Source organism: Rattus rattus, chromosome 5 (assembly GCF_011064425.1).
Source record: "Rattus rattus isolate New Zealand chromosome 5, Rrattus_CSIRO_v1, whole genome shotgun sequence".
Taxonomy (NCBI): domain Eukaryota; kingdom Metazoa; phylum Chordata; class Mammalia; order Rodentia; family Muridae; genus Rattus; species Rattus rattus.
In genome coordinates, this window is record NC_046158.1 from 10449516 (window position 1) to 10461779 (window position 12264).

Consider the following 12264-nt stretch of genomic DNA (forward strand, 5'->3'; position numbering starts at 1 on the left):
CATAGTAAATGGTAAGATTTGAGGTTTAGTTTGGGCTGGAACTGGCTTTTAACAGGAGCTAAGCTTTCTGCATACTGTGGGCAAACATTTCCCCTAAGCCAGGAGACTGGTGGGGGAGGAGTGAGGCACAAGGACAACACTACAGAAATGCTGCTCCGCTAAAGTGTCTGAAGCCCAGACTGGGGCTGCTATTGTGTGCCATAGCAGATATTGCTCCTTGGTAGAGCATGATGCCTGTGGCAGAAATGCTTAAGTCCACAGGTTGGATCCTTGGGATAGTGCAGAATTTCTAGAAAACAAAGGTTAGCATTAAAGACCATGACTTTATGTCCTTTCATTGGTGCCCAGACCAGAGCTCTACAGTCACACCCTTCTTAGCAGCTGACCACACTATACCAAAGGATCCACATACCAAGTGTCACATAAAAGCCATTTATTTACATATTCAGAGGAATGGCCCCAGTGGGCCAGCCTCTGATAGGGACTCCTGCTGAGTTGGGATGAGTGGGGAGACTTGATTGCAGAGGGGTAGATAGTCTGTGGGAGTTCCACCCACAGCAGAGCCCGAGTGGCTGGAGCCTGCAGCCTTAAGAGTAGTTGGTGTTGGAGATCTCCCTCCAGAGTAAGGTCTTAAGGTGGCTAAGCACCAGAGAATGGTGAGCCTCAACCTGGCTGGCCAGTCCACTCAGTGTGGTGCATGTGCGAAGCTGTTTGCCCAGCTCCTCATAAAGGTCCGCAGGGGCTCCGGGCAGCAGATAGTCCCTCAGCAGCTCGCACACCTTGGCCAAGTTGGGCTGGATGAGGTCACCCTTGCACTGCCTCATGAGCCTGTCACATGGCGCCCTGCAGTCTCGTCCATAGATGCAGTCAGAGCTCTGCTCACAGTGGCGGCCCTGAAGGAAGCGACGCACAGTGGCCTCTGGGGCCACCTGCTGCAGGTCAGCCATCTTGAAGTCGTAGGTGGCTGTGTACCCCACATTGGCAAGTGTAGTCTCACACATGTAGAAGGTACCATAGGAACCATGGAAGAGCTCCTCTACAAATTCCAACAGGCCAATGGCGATCTTTGCACGCCATGGCCATGCAGGTCCAAACCACTGCTGGAGAGCCCTGTGTAGCACAGACGGTAGAAGGGGGCGCAAGGCAGGCAGCAACACTGCCCCGTGCCAGGAGCCGTGAGGGATGCTCTCAGTAAGGTAGAGGTCCCCGCAGTAGCCCAGCAGCCGGGAAGCATGCTCCTTCTCCTGAAGGGACAACAGCAGCAGGAACTCATTGCGCTGCAGCAGGGCCCACACGGACTTGGCTTCTGCCAGGGATACCCTGCTGTCCTTGTTGAAGTCCGCCATAAGAAGTATCTGGTCAACCAGCGCTGGCAGGGAGGGCAGGTCTCCTAAGTTAGCCTGCCATTTGAGACCAAAAGGAAAGCAGAGAAGCATACCTCAGCTGGAAGAGCACTCTGGTCTAGCCTGGTCTCTAGAAAATCAAGGAGTGCCGCCTGCACCATACACACCAGCTCTTCTCTGAGCTGTGCACACAGGCCACAGCACTAGCTTTGAGCCTTGTTCCCATCTCCTAGTCCCTACTTTAGCCACACTGGATGTGGAGTCCTCAAACTCCTGAGCCTTCACCATGCTGCCGGTTTGTTCCCACAAGCCCTGGGACGATGCTTCCCTGCCTGCCTCCTGCCCAGGTCTTTGTAGACATCCCCTGCTGTGGACTACAGTAAAGGTTTGCCCACTAACCTTCAGGAAGCTGAGGGTCATCTCCCGAAACTCTTTGATGGAGGTACCCCTGGTGGGCTTGTCAAACAGCACCAGCTCCCGCCTCGGGACTGCATCTGGCCAGGCCTTGGAGTTCAGCGCCTCTTCAATGCCACATTTGATGGTCACCTCTTTGTCTTGCCAGAGCCCACTGTACACCTAGAAGAGGTCACAGAAATATTGCCCTTAGATGCCCAGCATACACAGGCAGCCACCCACGCCAGTCCGACCCCATGCCCAGCCGCACACCTGCTGGCCTGGGGCTGAAGACAGGCAGGTCCTCCACTCCACCTTCTGCAGCTCACACAGGTCCTGGCAGACAGAGCCCGAGATGATGCCCTTCTGGTACTGGTCACACTGAGGAGACAGGACCAGGGTATGGCTTAGAGCATGGTCACAGCCAGCCTAGCCACACTCCTTTAGGAACCCCCAGGAAGGAAAGACAAGCAAAGGGAGGAGGGGAAAACCAACAGCAGCACTGACTGGACTGGATGGGTCCCTGTCCTGAAGCATGTAGAGGCTGCTGGAAATGGCTTGTCTCCCCAGAGAAGGGTGCCGCCGGACACTGCCACGAGAGTAAACAGGTAGCCAGGACCACAGGCAGGTTCCCCCTAACAGGATTCTCACTGCAGCCCAGCTGGGTCCTCAGCAGCAGAGCTGTGGTCGGGGTCAGATGAAAGCCACAAGTCCCACACGGGACCCTGATCGTGCCCAATGACTAAGCCTCAGGCTTTCCCCAGTGAGCAGCACCCTTTGGGCACCTAAGCCGCCCATCCCTGGTCCCCCATAGAATGAGGCTGTCCAAGCTCTGGACCCAGCATGGCTGGGAACTCTTGAGGCAGCTCAGGGCACTCCTGAGAATTGTCCACATTGTCCATCCAGCACATTCAAATCCACTCTGACCTCTGTCCTGTTAAGCCTGCCCTGTTGGCTAAGGCAGAAGTAGCCCATGGTAGGGCCAGGCCTTGATGTCTCCCTCAGGGTCCATCTGGACTCAGAGCCACCAACCAAGGAGACCCAGTACCTCAAACGCCCTGTCCAATCCTTCAGTTGCTAGTCACTGCCAGGCTTATCTGTCACCATCCCTAAAGAAATGGCATCCAGGGCCCCACAACTGGGGGGGGGTTAACTTCCTGCCAGACTTGCCCCAGGCTATCTCATTAGCCAAAGGTTCAAGGAGAGCCTCTCATCAGATTAAATCAGCACTACCCAGTCCCTAGTGTAAGGGTGAAGAGCCTGGCTCTCACTTGGGTAAATTCCTGGATATACATCACTGGTTGCCATAGAGCCTGGTGTTAGTCAGAGCCAGGCTTGTTGAAAAGGGGGTAAAAAAAAAAAAAAAAAGTACCCAATACCACCCCCACCTTCACCAAGAAACTGAGCCAGTCAGAAGCGCTGACTCAGCCATGTGACCCACAAAAGCCTGTGTCCTACGGCCACAAGAAACAGGTTCATCAGATAGAGATAGAAACAGAAAAGCCATACCCGTCATCCCGCCACCCTGTGGGCAAGCCCTCCAGCACAGGCCTGCCGAGACCCCATCAACACCAGTCATAGGACTCTGGGGGATGGGAGGGCCCTGCTACCCTGGACTCAACAGACGGAGAGGCGAGAGCCCACTAACCCTGCCCAGCGTCCCAAGGTGACAGAAAGGACGGAGTTCAAGAGGAAAAAAGCTTGCCACCAAGTCTAATGGCTTCAGTACTAACCCCAGAAACAACATACATGTACACGTGTACGTACACACACACACACACACACACACACACACACACACACACACAAACTGAGGTACGTTCAGCTGTCCTCAGGACTCCTGCTGTTCCCAGTCTCTAAGCCTCAGTTTCTCCATCTGAAGAGTGGGCCAGAGTGGGGATGCACTGAGTAGTTCCCACCTGCTGAAAGCCTGTCTAGGACCTGAGACTACAACCAAGGGCTGAAGAAGGCAGTGTCCCCTGTCTGGCTCCCATCACCAATCACAAAGAACAGAGTGGGCACACTCACACAGGCACTAGCGTGCAAGCATGTACCCCCACACATGCACTCACAGAACATCCACACTGCAACAACAGCTCCCTAGAGAAGACACAACACACTCCGCCTCACAACCTGCTTTCAGGACTGGCCAGGCAGCCCTCTCCAGGCCATTCTAGTCTCTCTGCAACACAAGCCATGTTTCAACATTTAAGTCCACCCTGAGAATGTGCAGCAGCCAACTCCCTCCCCTTGACCTCCCAGCCCTCTCTACTCCCCCACCTCCAAGCCCACCTCCCCACCAAATCTCTGAGGACCGTACGAGTGAGGGTCAGGGCCCAGGCAGACTTACGATCACCACCTGACAGACGTGCCCTCGGCAGAGCTCTGAATAGGATGAGTAGTGCACATAGACCATCCAGCTGCCCACGAAGATGCCCAGCCAGACCAGCAAGACATACTTGACCCTGAGGCCTGGGAGCCGGCCCTGTGAGAGAGGGACTGGGTGAGGAGGTGCCCATCTGTGGACCCTCTTCACCCACAGCCAAGTGTGGCCTTTGGACCATTCACAGCCTTTCAACCCAGGTAGCATTCAGCTCAGCACTCAACCAGGGTCTGCAGCCATGGGCTCTCCGTCAGGGACAGGTAGACGGTTCAAAGTGAGGAGAAGCCTAAGCTGAATGGAGATACCTTTTACAGCTGAGCAGCTGAGCCATCAGCCTGAGGCTAGTTCAGCCACTCCACAGACATGACCCTTTTTCCCACTGGTCCCCTTGAGCAGGAAAAGGAATATGGAGGGTCAGGGCCCAACAACCCTGCTGCACCCTGGGAAGCAGTGAAAGACATGGGGTCATGCACCCACAGTCACAGCAAGGGTCAACAGCCAGAATCCATCCACGAGATAGAGACCCCACTCAGCCTCAGCAGGAAGTAAGTGAGGCACCTGCCACCCCCGGGACGATGTCACAGAAGGACACCTCCTGTGAGACTCAGTTCCCCAGAGTCCTCAGATGCATAGAGGCAAACGGTAAGTGTCAGGGGCAGGGTGGGCTGTAGGAACAGTCGGGGTGGGAAGGTGACCTTTCTGTGATGGACCGTGCCAGTGTCTCCACGTGAGTGTCAACGCACACTGCACCTTATGTCCAAGTAGAGATGGACAGGATAGGATATTTCAGGCTATGCATTTGGCCACAATTTCTTTTAAAAAGTTGGTGTGTGTCAGGTGGTGGTGTCCCATACCTTTAGATTCCAGCACTTGGGAGGCAAAGGCAGGCAGATCTCTGTGAGTTCAAGGCTGGCCTACTCTACAGAGCGAGCTCCAGGTCTACACAGAGAAGCCTTGCCTCAAAACAACAAAAAGCCAGCAGTGGTAGCACATGCCTTTAATCCCAGCACTCAGGAGGCAGAGGCAGATGGATCTCTTGAGTTCGAGGCCAGCCTGCTCTATGGAGTGAGTTCCAGGACAACAAAGGCTACACAGTGAAACCCTGTCTCAAACAAACAAAAACCTATGTGTGTGGTGGACACACTTCTGTAGTCTTACCAGTGGGGCTCTTATAGGAAGAAACCAGCCTGGTTCCCAGCACCCAGTCAGCCATCTGTAACTCCAGTTCCAGGACACCTAATGCCTCCTTCCAACCTCCTCCAACACCAGACACACTCATGATATACATATATACATTCAGCAAAAATACTCATAAGTCTGAAAAACATTTTTAAGATAGAAACCAGGAAAAAAAAAAGAAAAGTGGATAGTCCCAGCTTCACAACTCTTGACGAGGGTGAGCCTAAGACCTTTACTTCTGTGCCCTGTCAGCCTCACCCCTCCGCCTTGGTTTTCCCAGCTGACAGGTAAGAAGAACACTAGTGGGTAGGAAGAGGTCTGGTCTAGGTGCTAAGGACACTGGCTTCCACCAAGTACTCCAAGCAGTGTCCAAAGTTGACAGCCAGAGACAGCTGGATGCCACCTCCCTCCCCCCTGCCTACCCTGGACAATGGCAGTCCCTGCGGGGAAGGGACTGGGCTTCCAAGTAGCTTGTCACATGGGGCTAGATATCCTTGATCAGCCACAGAGACCAGGCAGCAGAGTGAGAAGGAAGGCCAGACTTGTGGGGCAGCATGTTGGCCTTTCTGCTCAGGTGGGAAAATGTTCTGGGACTCAGAAGCCCAGGAACCACACAGTTCTGAGAGGAAGCCTCCTCAGAAGAGGCAGTGCAGATCCAGGGGAGGGGATCCCCAGCTGAGCTGCGGAGCTCAGCCCCGCTCCTTCCCTTCCCTTCTCTTTATTGACTGTCATCTTCCAATGAGAGAGCCACACCAGGAAGCAAATCTTATAAAAGAGATTTATTGGAGGGACCAGGGAGAAGAGGGACAAATCCAGGAGTGGCTGCCTGTGCTCCGGAGAAAACAGATAGCAGGGAACTGGACAAAGCATAATGCTTATATAGGGGCTCTTGGGGGTGGAGCTTTCCAGGGGGAAGATTTCCAGACTGAGAATTGTTAGGATTTCAAGTCCTGGGCTTGAGGCAGCTCAGGGTTTGACTGGTGGGCTTTCCTGGTCAGGGACTGGTGGATGTCCCTATTCAGGGATTGGAAGGCTTTGTTCAGACTTTTCACCTAAGATGAGCATAACCCAGGGAGGGTCCTGTTGAGGGCTGGAATCACAGTTATGGCAGAGAGGACTCCTGCAGGGACCTGGCCACTTTCCTACCCTGAGGGCTACAAAGTTACAAAGGAAGTCCACCACAGGAAAAGCTTTTCCCTGCCCCTAAGTGGCCTGAATGACCGGCACAACAACCCTAGAGTTGCAACTACTACTGAAGTCAAGCATTTCCTGTGGCCTCCTGTGTACCAGCGGCCAGAGTCTGAGAAGAGAACCAGCCAGCATCCCACTTTTGGACCTGGGAGTCATGCGGAGCTCAAGTTTAACCCAGTTCCCTCGGGGCTAGAACAAAAGGAACCTCTTCCACAGGAACAATGCTCAGCTCTTCTAGAACATTCTTCCAGAAGGTTCTTCTAGGAGATACCTCCTACTCTGGGGCATGGCTCTGTGGACATCCCCTGGGACCCTCTTGGCCTGGCACTCAGCCGTTCCTTGCGTATTTGTCCAAAAGGAAAACAGGAAGACCGAGAAACTGCAGGGGACACTGTTGCTATGAGCAAAATCAAAGGGTTTCCAGCCACTCCTAGAGCAAAGGGCCAGGGACAGCAGGTGACCCAGATGGTTTACCTGGCCTTTGTGTAACCCAGCTCTTCTCCAGGATCCCTGAGCCTTTGCAGATCCTTACCCCAGGATAGGTCTTACCACAGAGGTACTCAAAAGCTCACACAGGTTTCTGCTACTCAGTGGGGTACAGGTTGGCAGGCCCTAGGCCCGTAATTGTCAGGGCTGAACAGTCCAGCTCCAGGGAAGGTGAGAAGGTCGTTACAGGGGTAGTAACTGCACAGTGAACTCTCTGCCCAGGAAACCCAGGCCATGCGCCAGGTGCCCTAGTGTTTCCCAGTCAGGGAAGCTGAGGCAGACACTTAGTGAGTGTCTCTCTGAGCCAGCCCCACCGAACTGTCCAAAACCCCTCTCCTGCCACTCCTGGGTCCACCCACTGCTGAGTCAGGGCCTATCTATCCTTCAGTGCTAGGGGTTTGGATACACCCCATCTCCTGGCACAAGAAGGGTCCCCCATACACCTCAGGTCACACCCAACCCAGAACTGAGCATGGATCATAGCACAAGCAAGCTAAGGCCTCTGGAAGAGGGCAGGCAAGGGCATCTGGGCCTGGAAGAGCTCTGCATCCAAAAGGCTTCAGTCATCACCCTTTATCTAAAACAGTCTAAGGCAGGCCAGGCCCCGGGACAAAGGCATCCTCTGGCATCCTCTGGCATCCTCCAGCATCCTCGGGACAGCCCTGCAGAGAGACCTCGGCCGGACTGGCGAATACTGGCTCCTTTCTGTAGGCTCTGAGGACCTGGGCAACCAGAGGCTGGAGCCCAGTGGCCTGACCCCATCACCTCAAAGCATGAGCGGAGGGGCCTCTTCTGCAGATAAGAGCTGGTCCTCCACTGGCCCAAGGTCACCATAGCCCCTAGTTCCAGCTGTCTCAAGGACTGGCCAGGGGCTGGATATGTCCCAAGTTTGCTATCCCGGAATTTTTTTTGAAGTAGCAAAGGGAAGAAAGGACTTCGATGCGCCCGCGTGCACCCATCGACCCTCGCTGTCGCACGCCCTGCCCCTCCCCGTGTGGCAGCACCTGGCCGGCTGCCGCTTACCTGCAGGCCCTTGGAGAAGGGGCAGAGGAGCACTAGGTGCACCAAGCGCCGCAGCCGCCGCATGATGGGCTCCGGCCCGGGCTGCGGAAGCCCGCGGCTGGCTCGGCCTCAGCCCCAGCCCGGCCAGGCCCGCAGCGGCCGCCGCTCGCTCTCCATGCGGACCGCGCGTCCTCGGCCCGCGTTAAAGGCGAGGCGCGTGCCTTTCTGAGGACCAACTGAGACGCACGCGCAGGGAGATGGCCGGGAGGAGGGGCGTGCACGCGCGGGAAGATGGACAGGAGGGGCTGCGCGCGTGCGCGCACGGAGACAAACCGGAGGGGCGTGCACGCGCGTGGGAGGACCGGCGCGCGGCCCCACATCTACTCTAGCCTTTCCGCTGGGGACCTCGCCCCCTGCGGTCTCTGCGGACCGCTACAGCAACCCGGACCGAGCACGGAACACGGGGGCAGGGCTGGCGCTGAGGACCTGTAGGGCCCCCGCCTGCGCTTGCGCATTTCTTCCACCTTTTCAAGGGTAAAAGACGTTGATGGATCGGTCCCCATCCCTCTCCGGTATGCACGTGCGGTCAGTCCTGCGGCCACCACCGCTGACTGGGACCAGGGCATAGGGAAGGATCCACAGCCCCCACGGTCAGCAACTTCTCCTGAGAGCCAGTCTTTTCTAATTTCTGCCCATGGACAGACACGCCTCTCTCTGTAACTCTCATTTGGGGTGATTAGGAAGGCAGCAGCTGACCCCTTGGTGAGGGGCTTGTTGAACTTAACATTTGCATTCCCAGGGAATACGGAGGCTAACCGCCTTCCCCTGTGCCCCAGTGCTACCCATATATACACTTTGCAAAATGGTGATAAAAGACAGCTTTAGTTTAAAGATGCTAATTACTTCGCAATTACTGAACCAGGCCAACCTTCTCTTCATAAAAGTGGAGCAAGTGTCCCATGAGCCCTGCTGAAGGGGTTGGATTTATAAACTAGAAAGGCGGAAGAGAGCTGGAGCCAAGAGCAGGTCACAAAACAATTGGAAAATATCAAGTCTGTATCCCAGAAACCAAGAAGAAGCAGGGGCAGAAGGATCGGTGTAAGTTCAAGACCAGCCTGGCCTATGTTTCAAATTCCAGGCTAACCAGAAGCTCAAGGGGAGACCCTGCCTTGACCCTTCCTTGAGGAAGGAAGGGTGAGAGGGCAGAAGAGAGGGACAGAAGGAAGGAGGAAGAGAAGAAACAAGGAAGGAAGGAAAGGAGGGAGAAAAGAAAGAAGGAGGTAGAGAGGGAGGGAGGGAGGAAGAAGAAAAGGAAAGAAGGAAGGAGAGAGAAAGGAAGAAGGGAAACACGCAGGGATTATTTCACGGCAACAATTATAAACGAGCTGCTTAGGCAGTTTGACTATTTTATTGCGTCTTTAATTTTGATTTTGCAGGTCAGGTAAACAGTGTAGTTTACGTTTGGTGACAGGGAGGCTGGAGGAATGACTCAGCAGCTAAAAGCACTTACTGTGAAATGATAAGGATTGAAGTTCAAGTTCCAGCATCAGTGTAGCCAGTCGAGCATCCTGCAAACACCTGTAACCCAGGTTACAGGTTGAGGTGAGCCAATCTAGAACGGCTGCTCAGACGCCTCACAGCCTAGCTGAAAAACAGCCTGAGGTTCAGGGAGAGACCCTGCCTCAAAGGAGAAGATGGAAAGTGAGAGAAGAAAGCACCCAACACCCACTTCCGGCCTCCATGTGCACACAAAGATGCACCACCCCTCCCCCATGCATGACCCTCACCTTTCCTCACATATAAATAATCAAATCTTGTAATAAAAAACATGAAGCTTGGTGACAGACTTGTGGCATAGGTAAATATTTTTATATTTCAGTCTGGTCTTCTAGGGGTACAATGGCCATCTGTAACACACACCTGTATGTATATGTGTTTGTGTGTGTATGTGTATGCGTGTGTGTGTGTGTGTGTGTGTGTGTGTGTGTGTGTGTGTAAGCCAAAGGTCTGTCAGATGCTTTACTCTCTCCACTTTACTTTTTATAAGATTTTGTTTTGTTTTTAAGAGTTTTTTTTAAGATCTGTTTTTATATGCATGTGTGTGTGTGTGTGTGTGTGTGTGTGTGTGTGTGTGTGTGTGTGTGTGCCCACATGCACACACGCTCACGCCACACCGTGGAACTGAAGTTACAGATGGTTGTGAGCTGCCATGTAGGTTCTGGGAATTGAACCTGGGTCCTCTGGAAGAGCAGCCAGTGCTCTTCACCACTGAGCTGTCTCTCCAGCTCATAAGATTATTTTATTTTTGTTTCATTTGTCTGAGAGTTTTGCCAGAATTTATGCGTATCTTATGTGTACCACATGTGTGCCTGGTACCCTAGGGGTCAGAAGAGAGCATTGGCTCTCCTGGAACTGGAGTTACAGATGAAAATTGCCACATGGGTACTGAACCCAGGGCCTCTGCAAGAACAATGCTCCTAACTGCTGAGCAACCTCTCCAGACTCTTCTTGCTCTCCGGTGTCTCAGGGCACTAGTCCTCGGGTAAACGCTCTCCCGCACACAAACTCTTGGTTCTTGAGAATTGGTTCTTAAGTGGCGATCAGGTAGACTTTGACACAGTATCAAGTCCCACATTTTTCTGTGTTGTTTTTGTAAGGCACTCTTATGTAGCTCAGACTGGTCTTAATCTCCCTGTGAGGCCAAGGATGAGCTTGAACTCCTGACCATTCTGCCTCCACTTCCCAATTGCTAGGACTCCAGACCTGCCTACTACACTGGGCCACAAGTGTACTCGTCTGGCAAAAAAAAGTTAAAAGGATAGTCATGAGCCCTCAAGAGCTGAGGATGTCATTCAATAGGTAAAGTGCTAGCCTAGCATAAAGCCTAAATTCCACCCCCGGCTGCATATAAAATGAATACTGAAACACACAGCTGTAATCCCACTATTCCAGATGTAGAGGCAGTAGGATCAGGAGTTCAGAGGCATCCTCAACACAAGGGGAGTTCAAAGGTAGTCTGAGATCTGAGAGGGGAAGGGAAGTACTCGGTGTACAGAGAGTAGAGTCATTGCTACCTCTGTGCCTTGGGTGAAGCCTGGCAGGTTTCCCAACCATAAAGCCCCTGTGTTTCCTTCCCTCTGTGACTGGTAATGATCTCAAAGGTGACTCTGTGGCCTTGGGAATGCCTTGTTCCTCCCCCTGTGTTCACCTTGTCGCCTGGCATCCCCTGGCCTGGTGCTTGAGATTGCTGATTACAGAGTACAGCCTCTGAATCCAATCCGTCCGGTCTGTTCTTCTTTACTTCTTCTATTGTGGTAAATAAACACAGCAGATATTACCCACATTCCTGTGCTTACCAACTGCCACCATGTTCTCATCTCACACTGAAACCATTGCCTTGCCCCACCAAGTCCCTGACAGACACACCCCTGCCCCCTCTCCAAGCCCCTGACACCCACCCCTCCAGTTTCTCTCTGCTGCTAATACCTCTAAGGACCTCAGAAATAGAGTCCACAACCCTGGTTTCTTTTACTGAGCATCTTAACCCCAGGGTTTACGTTGTAGCATGTGTCAGAATTTACTTTTCAAAAATTATTGGCTTTGTTCATTTTATGTGTATTTTGTCTGTGTGCAATGCATGGTTGGTTTCCACAGATGTCAGAAGAAGGCAACAGATCCCCTGAAACTGCAGTTTCAGTTGGTTGTGAAGGACTATGAAGGTTCTGGGAATTGACCTCAGGTCCTTTTGAAGAGCAGTAAGCAGTCTTGAGGGGAGATGCTGGGGGTAGTTGGTCCAAGAAAGGATTTCTCTGTGCACCCCTGGCTTTCTTGGAACTCACTCTATAGATCAGGCTGGCCTCCAACTCAGAGATCCACCTCCTCTGTCTCCAGGTGCTGGAATTAAAGGCATGGCCTGATGTGTTCCTTTCATTCTATACCCAGAATTATAACTTGTAAATTGCTTAGTATTTCTGTCTGATTTTTGAGGAATGGCCCCTCTGGCTGGCTTTCACACCAGAATAGGACTTTGAGGCAGCTTAAGCTAAGTCCAGAGAGAAACATTTGGAAACATCCATTTATATAGAATTTTACTGATGTTGGGTAGAAACATAGCATTTGGACAGCATGGTGGTATGTAATCTGTCATAGGAGGCTACAAGTTCAAGGCCACCTGAGCTAAAATGAGACCTGAAGACACAGGTCAGCATTTAAGAGCACCTACTGTCCTTCCAAAAACCCTGGGTTTATTTTCCAGCACCCACACGGTGGCGTGCACAGCCAGCTGTT

The 12264-nt window shown here is 52.9% G+C and overlaps 1 protein-coding gene across 2 annotated transcripts; it reads right to left on the reverse strand.

The window, feature by feature from the left end:
• Positions 1–413: 413 nt before the first annotated feature.
• Dipk1b (divergent protein kinase domain 1B) lies at positions 414–8224 on the reverse strand. Of its 2 annotated transcripts, none has more exons than XM_032903019.1 (5): positions 7999–8224; positions 4096–4221; positions 2010–2117; positions 1743–1919; positions 414–1400 (listed from the first exon to the last, which is right to left on the reverse strand). In XM_032903019.1, the coding sequence occupies exons 1-5, from the start codon at positions 8059–8061 to the stop codon at positions 588–590; spliced, it is 1287 nt and encodes a 428-aa protein (XP_032758910.1). In that variant the 5' UTR covers positions 8062–8224; the 3' UTR covers positions 414–587. The 2 variants fall into 2 exon arrangements, with proteins under 2 accessions (XP_032758910.1, XP_032758909.1); XM_032903018.1 differs by having other exon boundaries at positions 4087–4221; positions 7999–8222.
• Positions 8225–12264: the final 4040 nt, after the last annotated feature.